The sequence below is a fragment of the Dysidea avara genome, chromosome 5, assembly GCF_963678975.1.
Source record: "Dysidea avara chromosome 5, odDysAvar1.4, whole genome shotgun sequence".
NCBI classification, from domain to species: Eukaryota; Metazoa; Porifera; class Demospongiae; order Dictyoceratida; family Dysideidae; genus Dysidea; species Dysidea avara.
The window spans coordinates 41,633,418-41,650,666 of NC_089276.1; the positions used below are offsets into that span (position 1 = coordinate 41,633,418).

A 17,249-nucleotide genomic window follows, 5' to 3' on the forward strand; every position below is an offset into this window, starting at 1 on the left:
CCACACGTTGAGTGCCATGATATCAACCACTGAGATCACGGTACATTGCTTCTTTCATTGATACGACTACTCTGTCATCGTCTGAAGAAACTTTCAGGTAAACATTCAGAATTTTGTACGAAAGTGGTGTAAGTGTGGAAACAGTCACCCATTTCTCAGCACCAAGGGCTTCTGTTATGTCAACAAATGGTTTCATGACTTTAACTAAATGCTCTAAAGTTTTAAATTCACCATCAGTGGGCATTAACTCACCTTTCTTCAACTCCAATAATGTAGCACAGATTGGTTGTTGTTGATTAAGAACTCTTCCGGCCATATAATAACCATCTCGTTGCAACTTCCTGAATAAGGCACAATGGCTTATGCTTCAGATCTACTTGCTTCTTCCTCAAGAGACCTGTTGATTTGGCTGAACGATTGAAATGGCTTACCAGATTTCGACAGCGTGCCAGGGCTTTGGATACAGCCGGAACATCAACTGCTTTAAGCACTGCCAACTGCAGTGTATGAGCAAAACACCTAATATTAATCCAATCCAGTTGGTCTAGTGCATTCACAATGTTTGATCCATTGTCAGTTGTTGCTGGTACCAAACATTCCTCAGATAAACCCCAGCTTTCAAGAATGTCCCTCAGTTCTGCTGCAATTTGCATTCCAGTGTGTTCCTCTTGAAACTCTTTTGTATCAAGCATATGGCAGCACAACTCAAAATCATTGTTTAAGTAATGCACTGTTAAGGCAGTGTATGAATGCTTGGCTCGTGAAGTCTATATATCTGTGGTAATAGAAAAGGATCCAGCATTCTGAAGATTTGCTTTGACTTTCTCTCTTTCTGCTTCATACAGCTTTGGAAAAAAAAAGTATTAGCAATAGTTTTTCTGTCCGGTGGTGAATAACGTGGCTCTATGACTTTCAGCATATGATGAAATCCTTCATCATTCACGGTATCGTATGGTTGCATGTCACGAGTAAGAAAGTAGCATATTGCATCAGTTACCTTTTTGTAACGGGTGGAAGACTTCGGCAGTGGAAGTGTTGCTTGAATCGTCGCTGGTAGCGTAAGCTGTCTGTTATCTGCGCTGCTACTAGCAGCCTTTGAATTAACTGATAATAGCCTTCCTTCTTTAGGACTGTTGTCTGGGTTAGAAACTTCGTTAAACTCGGTGGGGTGTTTAGTCCGTAAATGGAAAAGTAGATTAGTCGTGTTTCCACAATATTTCATTGATTTGTAAACACTGCTTACAAAAAACAACGTTACACTTGCGCTTATCTCTCTCTATGAATTCTCCATTTCTTTGCCTGGAATCCAAAATATCGCCACACCTTTCCTTTCACTCCAGGTACAGGGCCAGAGGAGGGAAAATTGAGTTGGTCAGGCCATTGACTATAATGTTGAAATTGCTACTGTATACATGCCAATGAGAGGAGCTGTTGCACAGTGTGCAAAGCACACTCTGCGAAGTGCGAAGCACGAGCATTCTAGGGGGGTCTGGGGGCATGCCCCCACAGGAAATTTTTGAAAATTAGACACTCAGTTATGCTATTTTAGTGATATTTCACTGCTAGCTAGCTATATAAATATGCTCAAGTCTATCTGTTGTTCTTCAGACTTTCTATACTATGTATAATTGTAGACCTGACATACAGCATGAAACTTGCTGTATGGTTCATTTAGTTATTGCTAGCAATTAGAAGTTCAAGGGGGGTCTGGGGGTGCAACCCTCAGGAGCTGCAGAATTTTTTGCAATTTAAAGGTTTGAAAATGCCTTAAAATTTAAAATTGATGCTAAATTTTAAAGTAAAACTAGCTAGCAAATTGCAACTTTCCCCCCAAATTTCACAGGGAACCCATGCAGCATGGCCCCCTTTAGCTAGGATATAGTTACTATACAGTGAATTCACACAGCTACAATAAAATGCTACACGGCTGTATACTACTATACTGGTTTGTATGAAGTGAACGGGTCATCACGTAAATATACTGCAGCTGGTGGACAGTCACGAGACCAATCAGCATTCGAAAATGGCGCGATATGGGTGAGACTGAGAGTTTGCTCGGTATCTCGACAGGACGAGTGGGTAGTTGAAGAGGAGTGATTTCTACTCAACATCTCATCCAGATGGCCACCATGTAATGTATGAGTGTGCAGCTTCTTGCCGAGGAATGAGTCATCTGGTTTGTCACTGCCAGCCCTTCGCCCAGTAAAAGAAGCCAAGAGAGACAAGCCAAGGAATGCTAATGATTATTTTATGAAGATTGAATTGTGATATAAGTGTGCTGGTTTAGAATCAAAGAAGGCACCTGCCTTACACGTGATAAATGCCAACTGTCAGCACACGTGATACTGTACGTAGAACCCACAATCATTTCTGTACAAAACAATACGAATGCTATGCTGTAAGGTAATTTGAGGTACTATACGTGTAGTTCTGTGCTTTAGTTAGGCTGAGAAACTAGGTAACTACTCATGTCATGCATTTTCAATAACATCTGTAAAATGTACGTAGCTACATGTAGATGTGATCGTCCAAAGATTGCATGAGAGTAATGTAGTTCGAGCTGGTCAGCTACAACTCCAGATTATTGGTCCGGCTCAGGCCTGACCAACCGGACTGTCTCCTCCGGCCTTGAGGTAGCGGCAATAACTCATTGCCACGATTGACTACTAACTCGCAATCTGCCATGTTGTTACGGCATGCAATAATCACGTGACTATCGCGATAGCTACGCCATTAACTATCGACTATCGAGAGTTCACTAACTATCGTGATATATCGCACTATCGATACTATCGCTCAGGCCTAATTTCAGTATCCTGGATCTCAAATCTGGATATTGGCAAATCCTCTAACAGTCAGGAGAAGATGGCATTTATTACCCACCAAGGACTATACCAGTTCAGAGTAATGCCGCATTTTAAGAGTTACAAATGCTCCAGCTATTTGATGCAGTGCGTCTTACCAGAGTTGCAGTCAGAGTCAGCCAACACTTTTGTTTCAGTTTATTTTGATGACGTGATTGTTTTCTCTAAGCCTCTTGATGATCACATGAAGCATTTGACAGCTGTGTTCAATCAGTTGAGAAAGGCTGGATTGATGCTAAACACAAGTAAGTGCAAACTAATGTGTAGTGAGGTTGAATATTTAGGTCATGTTGTAACCAAGGATGGACTTAAACCTAACAACCATAACCCCGATGCTGTTAAGAAGTTTCTTCCCCCAACCATCTTAAAACAATAACAACACTTTTAGGACTGACATTACTACTGCTGTTTTGTGCCAGATTATGCCAAAATAGCATTTCTGTTACATGCTCTCACTAGGAAGAAAACACAGTTTTGGTGGTCTGCTGATTGTGAAACTGCTTTTGAAGTCTTGAGACAGAAGTTGGTAACATCACCATTACTTACGTACCCTGTTCTGATAAAGGCTTTACTCTAGAAACAGATGCCAGCAGGTTAGGCCTAGGGGCCGTTTTATCACAATATCAGGATGACAAGAAGCTACGTCCCATAACTGATGCAATTCAATCTGTGTCTGCATCTGAAGCAAACTATTCCATCACAGATTTGGAAACACTAGCTGCTGTATGGGCAGTCACTCATTTCCGTTGTCATCTATATGGATACAATGTCAATATTTTCACTGATCATACAGTTGTTAAAGCCATCTTATAGGTGCTCCAAATTTACAGTTCAAGAACCAGCAACTGCAACCAGTTATCTTGTACTTGAGGGATGGAGCACTACCTGAAGATGCAAAGTCAGCTAAGAAACTTGTTGCTGAAGCTTCATTGTTTACCATTGTAAATGATATTCTTTATTGTGTAGGTGCTACTCAGACTGCGACATCGTGGGTCATGGTTTCACATCATTTACAGCTCAAGATCAAGTAAGAACACCGCGATGGACAGCTAGTAGATCCAAAGCTGTACAAAACTCTAGTGAGAAGATGGCTGTGGCCCCATATGTACACTCATTATGCAAACAGTTGCCCTCAATGTGCCATAGTGCAAGCTACAGGAAGATGACAGAAGCCACCACTGTACCACATTGTAACAGAACGTCCATTCCAGATCAAGACACACGGTAGTGTGTCGTGCGGCCCAAGAAGCCGGCGCGCAACCCCGTGAGTATATTGACAGGAAGAAAGAAAACGCAATTTTCGCACCTCCGTAGCTCTGTGCTGCCTTGATGAAACAAGACAAATTTTGCTGTGTAGCTTCCCTCCACCTTCAGCACTCCACATTCCAAATTTGAGCGAAATCGCTTCAGGCATTCCTGAGATATGCGACTTCAAAAATTGGCTTAGTTTCTTCGGTTTTTTTTCCTTCTTATTTTTCTTCCTCTTTTCGCACACTTACAAAAACTGCTATAAAACGCGAACGCGTTATCCGATTGCCTTGAAATTTGGCACACAGAAGGGGGGTATAAAGGCGCATCTCGGTACCAACTTTGGCTGGAATACCATAAACAGGCAAAGAGTTATGAGCGATTATGCACGAAAAATAACACCAATATGTTGTCATGCTTACAGGGTAAACCGCGTATGGGAAGAAGCTGAAAATCGGTGGGTGAATAGGTTAACTATTGCACCTCAAACCTTTTGTGGTTTGAAAGAAATCGAGCTAAAAACCAGGAAGATACAGCGAAAAAATCAACAGTGTGTAACAATTACGCAATCGAGATTAGCTAATTTATTATTATTATTATTATTATTATTATGCTTGCCACGCCTACCAGATAAACCACTTGGGGTAATGCTTTGAAAATCGCTGTACAGATGGAGTTATCATCTTAGAAAGGCTCTTCAATGGTGTAGAAGAATCAGACTTAAAGCCACGGAGTTATAACACGAAATCCAACTTGGTGTAGCAAGTGCGAGATCGAGATACTCTAATAGAGCAGTCATCCTAATAGAGCAGTCACCCTGAACAGAATTCAAGAGATCAGTTAGAAATAAGTAACCTGTATAGAGATCAGCTACAAACAAATCACCCTGTAGAGAGTTCAGCTACAAACAATTCACCCTGTTCAGACATCAGTTAGAAGAAGTTTTCTTGTAGAGAGTTCAGTTACAAACAAATCACCCTGTTGAAAGATCAGCTAGAAGATGTCACCTTGTAGATAGTTCAGTTACAAAGAAACCACCATGTAGAGAATTCAGCTACAAACTAGTGACCCTGTTGATACATCAGCTAGAAGAAGTTACCTTGTAGAGAGTTCAGCTACAAAGAAACCATTCTGTAAAGAGCTCAGCTGCAAACAAATCACCTATACAGAATTCAGCTACAAACAAATCACCCTGTAGAGAGATCAGCTAGAAGAAGTTACCTTGTAGATAGTTCAGCTACAAACAAATCATCCTGTAGAGAGATCAGCTAGAAGAAGTTACCTTGTAGATAGTTCAGCTACAAACAATTCACCCTGTACAGAGCTCAGTTAAAAGAGGTTTCCTTGTAGAAAGTTCAGCTACAAACAAATCACCCTGTAGAGAGATAAGTAAGAAGAAGTTACCTTGTAGATCGTTCAGCTACAAACAATTCACCCTGTAAAGAGATCAGCTAGAAGAAGTTACCTTGCAGAGAGTTCAGCTACAAAGAAACCATCATATAGAGAATTCAGCTGCAAACAAATCATGTATAGAGAGTTCAGCTACAAACAAATCTCCCTGTAGAGAGATCAGCTAGAAGAAGTTTCCTTGTAGAGAGTTCTGCTACAAACAAATCACCCTGTAGAAAGATCAGCTAGAAGAAATCACCTTGTAGAGAGTTCAGCTTCAAAGAAACAATCATGTGAGAGTTCAGGTACAAACAAATTGTCCTGTAGAGAGATCAGCTAGAAGAAGTTACCTTGTAGAGAGTTCAGCTAAAAAGAAACCATCATGTAGATAGTTCAGGTACAAACAAATCACCCTGTAGAAAGATCAGCTATAGAAGAAATCACCTTGTAGAGAGTTCAGCTACAAAGAATATATCATGTAGAGAGTTCAACTACAAACAAATCACCCTGTAGAAAGATCAGCTACAGAAGAAATCACCTTGTAGAGAGTTCAGCTACAAAGAAACCATCATGTAGAGAGTTCAGCTACAAACAAATTGGCCTGTAGAGAGATCAGCTAGAAGAAATTACCTTGTAGAGAGTTCAGCTACAAAGAAACCATCATGTAGAGAGTTCAGCTGCAAACAAATCACCTGTAGAGAGTTAAGCTACAAACAAATCTCCCTGTAGAGAGATCAGCTAGAAGAAGTCACCTTGCAGGGAGTTCAGTTACAAAGAAATAAACCATGTAAAGAGTTCAGCTGCAAACAAATCACCTGTAGAGAGTTCAGCTAGAAACAAGTCACCCTGTAGAGAGATCAGCTAGAAACAAGTCACCCTGTAGAGAGTTCAGCTAGAAGAAGTCACACTGTAGAGCTACAAAGAAACTACCATGTAGAGTTCAGCTGCAAACAAATCACCCTGTAGAGAACTCAGCTACAAACAAATCGCCCTGTAGAAAAATTAGCTAGAAGAAGTTACCTTATAGGGAGTTCAGCTATGAACAGATCACCCTGTAGAGAGTTCAGCTACAAACAAATCACCCTGTAGAGAGTTAAGTTACAAAGAAACCACCATGTAGAGAGTTCAGCTGCAAAAAAAATCAATCACTCTGTAGAGAGTTCAGCTAGAAGAAGTCACCTTGTAGAGAGTTAAGCTGCAAATAAATCACCCTGTAGAGAATTCAGCTACAAACAAATCACCCTGTAGAAAGATCAGCTAGAAGAAGTTACCTTGTAGAGAGTTCAGCTACAAAGAAACCACCATGTAGAGAGTTCAGCTGCAAACAAATCACCTGTAGAGAGTTCAGCTAGAAACAAGTCACCCTGTAGAGAGATCAGCTAAAAACAAGTCACCCTGTAGAGAGTTCAGCTAGAAGAAGTCACATTGTAGAGAGTTCAGCTACAAAGAAACTACCACGTAGAGAGTTCAGCTGCAAACAAATCACCTGTAGAGAGTTCAGCTACAAACAAATCACCCTGTAGACGGTTCAGCTACAAACAAGTCACCCTGTAGAGAGTTCAGCTAGAAGAAGTCACCTTTTAGAGACTTCAGCTACAAAGCAATCACCATGTAAAGAGTTCAGCTGCAAAAAACTCAATCACCTTGTAGAAAGATCGGCTAAAAGAAGTTACCTTGTAGAGAGTTCAGCTACAAAGAAACCACCATGTAGAGAGTTCAGCTGCGAACAAATCACCTGTAGAGAGTTCAGCTAGAAACAAGTCACCCTGTAGAGAGTTCAGCTAGAAGAAGTCACATTGTAGAGAGTTCAGCTACAATGAAACTCCCATGTAGAGAGTTCAGCTGCAAACAAATCACCCTGTAGAGAACTCAGCTACAAACAAATATGCAGTGTAAAAAGATCAGCTAGAAGAAGTTACCTTGTAGAGAGTTCAGCTACAACGAAACCACCATGTAGAGAGTTCAGCTACAAACAAATCACCTGTAGAGAGTTCAGCTAGAAACAAGTCACCTTGTAGAGAGGTCAGCTAGAAACAAGTCACCTTGTAGAGAGTTCAGCTAGAAGAAGTCACATTGTAGAGAGTTCAGCTACAAAGAAACCACCATTTAGAGAGTTCAGCTGCAAACAAATCACCCAGTAGAAAGTTCAGCTATGAACAGATTACCCTGTTGAGAGTTCAGTTAGAAACAAAGAATCCTGTAGAGAGATCACCTAGAAGTATCGCCTTGTAGAGAATTCAGCTACAAACAAATCACCTGTAGAGAGTTCAGCTACAAACAAATCATCCTGTAGAGAGATCAGCTAGAAGAAGTTACCTTGTAGGGATTTCAGCTACAAACAAATCACCCTGTAGAGAGTTCAGCTACAAAGAAACCATTCTGTAAAGAGCTCAGCTGCAAACAAATCACTTGTACAGAATTCAGCTACAAACAAATCACCCTGTAGAGAGATCAGCAAGAAGAAATTACCTTGTAGATAGTTCAGTTACAAACAAATCACCCTGTAGAAAGATCAGTTAGAAGAAGTTACCTTGGAGAAAGTTCAGCTACAAATAAACCATTTTGTAAAGAGCTCAGCTGCAAACAAATCACCTGTACAGAATTCAACTACGAACAAATCTCCCTGTAGAGAGATCAGCTAGAAGAAATTACCTTGTAGAGAGTTCAGCTACAAAGAAACCACCATGTAGAGAGTTCAGCTGCAAAGAAATCACCCTGTAGAAAATTCTGCCAGAAACAAATTGCCCTGTAGAAAGATCAGTTAGAAGAAGTTACCTTTTAGAGAGTTCAGCTACAAAGAAACCATTCTGTAAAGAACTCAGCTGCAAACAAATCACCTATACAAAATTCAGCTACAAACACATCACCCTGTAGAGAGATCAGCTAGAAGAAGTTACCTTGTAGATCGTTCAGCTACAAACAATTCACCCTGTAGAGAGAGCAATTAGAAGAAGTCACCTTGTAGAGTGTTCAGTTACAAAGAAACCACCATGGAGATTTCTGTAATCAATATAATTTATGTGACCGGATTTGCGAAAAAGGGTCTTCCACACACATCCAATTCCGTAAACGTTGGAGACCATAACTCAGTGTTCAAGTAACATATTAACCTGAACATTGCACCATGTATTCAGCTATAGTGGTGCTCACCACTGCCCAAATATCAAGGCAATAGCTCTTTCCAATCTGAAGTTATCAATTGTCAAAGTTGGCAAATTGGATGTGTGTGGAAGACCCCTTTTCGCAAATGCGGTCAAATATGTATTATACAGTATATATAATTTGTACATTTACTGATAAAATATTTAAAGTACATCTACTTCATCTTTTCTTCTTCCTGTAGTAAAGAAAAAAAATGTGGGTTAAAAAAGTCCCAAAGCTGGTATACAAATACAAAAAGAAATGAAATCTAATCCAAAACAGCCAAGCTGTAAAAAAAGTGTGCGGCCTTCAGAAAGGCTATGGTGAAAAAAGATGTGAAATCCAAGGTGGCGGCCAAGAAATGGCTGTGATGGTAGGTTAATGGTAAAAATTTTAATAATGACAATTTAGGTAAATTTTGTGAAGCGGCACAAAAATTCACCTGAATTGTCTTTATTAAAATTTTTACCATCACAGCCATTTCTTGGCCGCCACCTTGGATTTCACATCTTTTTTCACCATAGCCTTTCTGAGGGCCGCACACTTTTTTTACAGCTTGGCTGTTTTGGATTAGATAATACTAGACATCATGGAACTACCTATCACTACCAGAAGGAACAAATATGTAATAGTGTTCCAAGACGTATTCATGAAATGGCCCAAGGCATTTCCAACACCAGACCAAAAGGCAGAGCGGATAACTCAGTTACTAGTTGAAGAAGTGATACCTATATACATTTGGAGTCCCTGAGGCCTTGCTTTCAGACAGGGGGACTAACCTGCAATCATTTCTGATAAAAGACACTTGTAGAATGCTAGAGTTAAATACTACAGCAAACCATCCCCAATGTAATGGAGCTGTTGAGAGATTCAATAGAACACTAAAGATGATGCTCCAGAAGCACACAGCAAAGTTTGGTTTGTAGCGGGACCAATACCTTAGTCAAGTCTCATGGGTAAATTGTAATACATCCCACAACTCAACTGGGGAGAAACATCCTTTTTGCTGGGCGGCTTTTATAGTCGTACACCTACTGAAGTTGCTACTAAACCTCTTAAAGCTACCAATGTTAGTGACAATCGTGAACAGATACTGCTAATGTTGTCATCAACTGGAAGATTAGCTAAGGAAGTGAACAGAGACTCTCAGAGAAGATACAAGGCCAAGTAGGACAAGTCAGCTAAGGATTCTGTCATTAGCATCATAAAGATGAAAGTAAAATCCATGCAGTTGATGAAAACCACTGCCATGAAATGGCATCAAGCCCTGCCACTGATGAAAACATATCGCTAGTGATGTAACTAGTGGATAACAGAACAGACTATTTTGTTGGCAGCTGAGTGGCCTAAGGGAAAAATTTGGCACCAGGTAAGTCAATGTATTCAGTGCAAGATGAATAATATTTTTGGTGACTGAATAAAGTCATACCAAAACAGTTTGGCTCTAGAATAGAGAGCTGTGTACAACATGAGCTGAAGGAAAACAAGTGTAATAAATAAATCAGTCGTAATGTAATATTGTTATAGCTTCTGTATCATCCATGCAGTAGCATTAAAAACCTGCAGGAACAGCAGCGTATAGCTAGATACATTAATTTATATCCCATCCAAAAACAGCTTATAGCTGTAAAAAAAGTGCGCGTCCAAGTAAAGCAGAGTTAACTGCGACAAAAAGTAATGATATCATAATGCGGCCATGTGCGAGGTGTGCAAGTTGTAATATTAGCTAATCAGATAATACAATGTTATTGTTAAAGTGTTAATGAGAACTATGTGATGCTGCTAGTTTTGAAGTGTGTGAGCATCTTCATAAATGCCACATAAATTTAATTCTCAATAAAGCAATGTGTATAGATTCTCTGATAGTAATAAATAGTTTGAGTTTGGCCACCTTTCCTTTGTTCGTAGCATTGCTGTATACAGGAAAGGCGGCCAAACTCAAACTATTTATTACTATCAGAGAATCTATACACATTGCTTTATTGAGAATTAAATTTATGTGGCATTTATGAAGATGCTCACACACTTCAAAACTAGCAGCATCACATAGTTCTCATTAACACTTTAACAATAACATTGTATTATCTGATTAGCTAATATTACAACTTGCACACCTCGCACATGGCCGCATTATGATATCATTACTTTTTGTCGCAGTTAACTCTGCTTTACTTGGACGCGCACTTTTTTTACAGCTATAAGCTGTTTTTGGATGGGATTTCAATACTTTTTGTTAGAATAAGCAATGCACTGTTGATAACAGTAGGTGAGTCAGTAGTTTCCATGGTTTTGACAGAAACCCCAGATTACAGTGACAGAATATTAAAATATAACTGTAATTTTAGTGGCCAGGGCCGCCCACATTGGGGGTAACTGGGGTATTTTTCCCCCTACCACAGCCTGAAAGGGGCCACTTGAATACCTGTTTAAAGAAAGATCGATATACTCTAATAGAGCAGTCAGGATCTAGACCCTTCCTTGCCCCTGGGCCCCTCTTTAACTCTTTTCCCTGGGCCCTCTAATTTCTCTGGACGGCCCTGTTAGTGGCATGCAACTGCAGTCAACTAACACCCATTTTAACTAGTAAACCCTTAACAACACTTTGCCTTTCATCTTGTACTGCATTGAAACGATCAAGATACTCTATTAGAGCAGTCACAAAACAGCTGTAACACAGCCATAGGCGGCGGAAAGGGGGGGGGCTTAGCCCCCCCTCAGAATGATATCACACCGAAATTATCTTTCTTGGAGTGGGGCTGAAAACCGTGATAAAGATCGAGATACTCTAATAGAGCAGTCACTCTAATAAAGTATTCAGTGTGTAGCGAGCTATGTAAGGATTTTTATGTAGTTTATCAGCTAGAAATGGTAGCTGGTGAGGTGGAAGCTCTTGTCAGTTGGTTGCGACCTTTTTTTTTTTTTTTTTTTTTTTTTTTTGGTCTCACCTTACTAAACTATAGAAATAAGTCTGGGTCAGCCCAGCCCCCCTCATATCAACTACTTGCTCCACCGCTGAACACAGCAATCAATATTTAGCATAGTTACAACTTCTGCTTAGCATCGGATTGTATAGTTTAAATTACTAGCTACTTACAGACTTTACAATATAAAAATATGGCACTTGTAGAAATGTGACTGTTTTATTAGAGTATCTCGATCTACTTCAAGCATTGACTAATTCAAGTGAAGAAGCTACGCCCCTGCCAAGAGATCTTGTGAAATGAAATGAGAATAGTAAAGAAAAGGCAAGTATGTACAGAGACAATAGAGGGGCGCGTAATTATGTCCTGTTGTAAATAAACGCCTTTAAAATTTATATTACTACTAAATAAACGCACCAGAATAGGCTTGTGTGGCTGTTGTCTCCAAGGTTGTCTCATTATTTGTCTTTTCGTGTTGAAGGGATTTAGTCGCAATTGGTGAGTTTAACTATACATGTATTTGTGTTGTAAAACTTAATTGTAAAAAGGCGATTAGCACATATCATGATAAACATGTATTTGTCACATCACAGTAGAGTCTCTCACGAAGTCACGATTATTATGAGACATTGGACCAGGGTAAAAAATTTACTGCTATATTTAGAGGTTGTAGCGTTTGTATATCTTAGTATCTTAATAAATAATCCCCCATGATCACTAATCACTAATAGTACAGTGAAAACTGGTCATTATTCAGGCCGTAGGGACAAAATTTTCTAACCTTGCCTTTTAAAGAGGTGGCTGCATTATGCGGCCTTAAAAAAAGGTAAGAAGCATGCTGTTCTAACTGGCTATAGAGATGGATTTAGTGTATGACAGCGTATGAGACAGTGAGTGCTGGCAGCAAGGGGGCAGCCAATCTGTTAGAGCACCAAAAGCACTGCTTCAGACATAGGCAGTTGACTGTCAGCCCCAAGTGTAAAAAGTTTCACTGTTGGTCCTTATAAGCTCCTGATGAAGAAAGTGATGAAGTCATTATCCATAGGATATATTTTTCAGAGTATCCATTTCAGTTCTACAATATAGTAGCCAAGCATAAGATGAACATAACACAGCATTCCAGTAGTTTAGTGGTGACCACAACACTGCCTGAGTTAAACTGTGGTGAGATTTGAGACTACCAGAAGCCCTGGAATGTCTTCAACACATGAAATACCAAATATCTAATGCCTGGCTTTCATCCACAGTGGACCTGTCTTGGTGGCCACTTGTACAGAAGGGAAACAGCTAGTTGCCACACCCCTTAATTATCAATTTGTAAAATCGTTAGCAAAATTGTGTGTGCGAGCAAGTACGATGTGGCAGTGCCGTGTATATGGTTGCTGCCTAGCAGTGACACATCACGAGTATTGAAGTCACAATGCGTTACTGTATCATCCATCTAAATACAATCTCTGAATGTGTCATTTTGTGTAGAGAGCAATCTTCCACAAGAAGTGACCTGCAGGTTTCAGTGTATATTGTTAACCATTAATATTGTTCACAATATTGTGAACTATATGTACAGTGAAACCTCACTTAGTGGCCACCTCTTTAATAAGACCACCTCATTATATTGGCCACCTCTAGTAGGTCCCAAATATAGCTAAGCATTACTTATGACCTCATTAATAAGGCCACCTTGTTATTCAGGCCAAATTTTTTGGTCCCACAGCCTGCCATATTAATGAGGTTTCATTGTACTTATGTGAATTTTTATTTTTCGTAACTTTTCTTCAGGTTTACTGATGGGCACTATGAAGCATTGTTGACTGGTACGTGTATAATGTGGTGACTTGAAATGCTAAAACAGTACGTAGCGTGTCTTGTATGTACATGTAATGTGTTGTAATGTGTCCACACATCCACACATCTTAGAAATAAATGTAATTGTATTCTCTATAAATAGTCAGTTCCATTGTGCCACTGGGTCATAAGTTGGTTGAGTATGGATCATCCAGGGCACTTGAGTCACATTTTGTCCTGGCCAAGTGGATCTCATCCACTGACAGAATATACAGGATCAGATCACGTGTATAAATTACGGTGGAACTTGTTTATTGCCACCTTCACTCATTCAGCAGGTAACAGTGTATAAATTCTCAATTGGAATTGGCTTTTCAAGAGTGGTTGTCTTTCTATACTAGTGGCCATTAAGATAGGTTGTACTGATAGAGTGTACATACTAGAGATGCAACAATATCCTCCACTTAGTGTCGTTTGATAGTGATGCAATGGAGACTATGTATTATTGCATTTAAATACTATACTATTATATTGCAACTCTAGCACGTATTTATAACAGGAATGTTTGTTAACCGTTTAGACATACTGGAGCCACACCCACTCATCTGGATTCTACAAATGGAGTCATACCAACTTGTTGTCATCATACTCACTCGTTACTCCCATTGTGTTTGGATGAATATACATGCCGTCATGTGAGACTTGCTACCATGGCGGGCCACTGGAAAACATTTGCATAGCAGTTATATTACAGTCATTATTGTACAATTCTTACATTATTGTTGTGAAAAGTGTTTGGTATTCATGTGTCTCCTCTGTATGTTGTAATTACATGTGTAATTTTGTGTGGGGGTGCTATAAAATGCAATAATGCATGGTGACAATTGTATTAGGCGATTTTGCACACTTCCTTTTAAGCTAGCTACATGTGCTAATTACTCACAGCTTGTGTCAACAACTGGTAACCGCAGTTGTACTCTTGTGTCATTCTTTAAGCCGCGCCCTTAGAGGACAAATTATGTGGGGGCGACTAATTTCAAAACGAAGGATGGTATGCAGCACCATAGATTAGCTATATCTATGGACTATAATCTATGGCAGCACACTTCTTGGTGGCTATATGTACTGATTAACTACATAGAGCGCCAGTTCATCAATACCCAGAGACCGCAGTTGTGCTCTGCGTCATTCTTTAAATTCCGAGTAAAATTCTTAGAGAGCAAATGACGTGGGGGCGACTAAATTCAAATTTCAAACTAGCCATTCTCGAAAACAAATGTTTCAATCTGAACGAAACTTTCAGAACAGTTTAAAGACACATTGCCCTACATGCCAAGCGAGTATTGCGGAAAACAACAATCTGGGATTTGTATTTGGCCTCTAGGTCGACTGAGGACGACTGAAACTTCGTTTGGTGCTGAAATCACGACTGTAGGGTAATCATGTATGGTGAAATCGATGATGTGAATCTTGAGGTGATTGAGTGAATACTGAAGCGATAACAGGGCAATCAATGTTCGGAATGCACAAAGGAACGCAAGGCATACACCTGCGGTTGCGTCTAACCGCATGCGATAAAAAATAAAATAAAATAAAAAATGAAACGTCCCCTTTCATGTCGGCAATCTCGATCACGAAACAATCGGCATGGATTTGCTTCACTGCTTGTGTGGTAGTTACTAGTGACACGATGAGTTCAACTCCAGAGTTTCAGAGGGATAGCGTAAGTGACGGGTGGATTACAGGAAGGCCAAATTTGAGAACGTTCGTTCTTGTAAAATCCTCACGTAGTGGTCGCGTCATTTATTGTCTGCGGCGCGCGTTTCTGCTTTACTGGCCGCGCGACTCACTACCGTGAGTCTTGATACTTTTAATGCAGTTTTTAAAAACAGATGTATTTAGAGTCCACTAAGAATGGACTTGTGTTGTGTGCTAAATAGTTACATGGGGTGAAACATGTGGGTGGGTGTGTTCGACTATCTCTGAAAGCCTGGCTACACCACTGTTCTCCTGTGCTGCAAAATGATGGCCAGATTTCTCAGCATCTAAAATGTGTGTATGTAATTAACAAATTGAGCCGGTAGGTTGAAATATAGCTAGATGTCGGATTACTGATTGGCAAACCACAAAAATGTATGTGGCACTATAGACATAGACTATAGAGAGCTGTAAGGCCATGGATAGGAAAATAATTTTTTTATGGGTGTACTCCTCACCTAACATTGATACTTTTGTAATTCTCTTATAAATGTTTGTGGAGAAATGTTATTTACTGCGGGGTGTACAGAATCACAAGGTGACTTCATAAATCAAAGCAGGGCTAACTAATCATTGTTAGTGAGGAGTAAGTCACATTTCAAAGGGCATAAATCATTTTGAAGTTGAACACATTTTGCCACTTTCAGTCATAATGACCAGAGGACTTGTCATCAATGTGTTGATATGTGTTGGGGTGTATGACATTCATCAGTGAAGGGTTAGATCTGTCAACAATTACTCCTGTTAGTATACCACAAACTTGTCGGCTGGTGTAGGTGAGGAGTGTTCACTGGAAAAATGTTCTACCAGACAGTGGATAGTTGATTGAATACCTAGAATCGCGTAAGGCTGATTGTCACAACAAATTACTTTTATGCAGTGCCTAGAGTCACGGCACCATGACTGGGCATTTTGCTGCTAAAGTCACAGCACAGTCACCCGGAATTCACACTCTAGTTGTATAAAGGTAAGTTTTTGTTGAGTTTGAGGCAAGCTAGGGTTGGCACATGTCTAGCCATGCCCCGAGTATTCGACTTTAGGGCACGTACCTAGTAATATTCCCCGAGCATTCAACTTTAGGGAATGCGTCTAGTAATATGCCCCGAGCATTCAAACGCGTCTTGTACTTTAGAGTAAGGGTTGGGGTCGGGATTCAGGTTTGTTTTCTTCTTTACTGGTATTATTTATATATAGGCTTCTTCGTGAATGCCATAATTAAGGTACAAACTAAGGGTGTATAGTAGCTAGCTATACTGTGATACAGTGGTTAGAACACTGGGCCAGAGTATGGGAGGTCGTGGGTTCGAACCTCACTTTAGTCAATTTTTTTTTTCGTTTCTTAGGTATTTTGTCTAAGTTTTTTTATTAACGTGATTGCCGTGATTCTAGGCACAGCATTAATTTTAATAAATCACGTGATAGTTTTCTATCCCCTTCTATATATAGACAATGTGTATGGTGGCACAACATTACAAAAGTGCATGGGTTAACTTTTGAAAACAGAGGTGGGCGGGGATATTAAAGGAGCAGGCCTATGATTACAAATCGCTACAAATCATAATAGTCTCGTTCCCAGACGCCTTTTTTTCTCCGCCCCGGCCCACACAAAAAGAAAAAAAAGCGGTCTGGGAACGAGACTAATGCACCTATCAATGTATTGCCCCACTACCCCCCCCTCGGGCATATATGGGGCTATAGTGGGGATTTGACACAGCCGAATGTCAAATGCCCCATAGTAGGGCAAACCTATCGTGTCAAATCCCCACCGTTGGCCCCAGTTGCAACGCGGGATTAACTCGGGATTTGACATAGCGAAGGAAGTTACAACAAAAAATATTTGGGCACTTACTGAACGATCGTCAAATGCCCCATAGTGGGGCAGCAGTTTCGTGTCAATTCCCCCTGTAAAGCCCCACTTACGCCCGAGGGGGGGGTGGTGGGGCAATACATTGATAGGTGCATAAATCATAAATGCATAATAGCTACGAGCGATCTCACCCGACAGTTGTTTAGACGGATCACCACTTGACTGTATAGTCCCACCTGAATCAGTAGCCATCGTGTTATCAACGAACCAGTTTAGAAACTTATTCGTCAATTTCTACAATGACACTAGAAACCACGCCCATGATTACAATCAAAC

General features: G+C 40.2%; 1 protein-coding gene and 1 long non-coding RNA gene across 2 annotated transcripts in view; one reads left to right on the forward strand and one right to left on the reverse strand.

The window, feature by feature from the left end:
- LOC136255528 (uncharacterized) overlaps positions 1 to 17,239 on the reverse strand; it is a 133,786-nt gene extending 116,547 nt beyond the window's left edge. Inside the window, exon 1 of the mRNA XM_066048317.1 lies at positions 17,105 to 17,239. Within this exon, the coding sequence (XP_065904389.1) occupies positions 17,105 to 17,165 (61 nt within the window). The 5' untranslated portion in view covers positions 17,166 to 17,239. The remainder of the gene's footprint in view (positions 1 to 17,104) is intronic.
- Positions 10,754 to 14,232, forward strand: LOC136255531 (uncharacterized). Its single transcript, XR_010700943.1, has 3 exons — positions 10,754 to 12,061; positions 13,343 to 13,414; positions 13,929 to 14,232. It is a non-coding gene; the product is annotated as an uncharacterized lncRNA (long non-coding RNA).
- Positions 17,240 to 17,249: the final 10 nt, after the last annotated feature.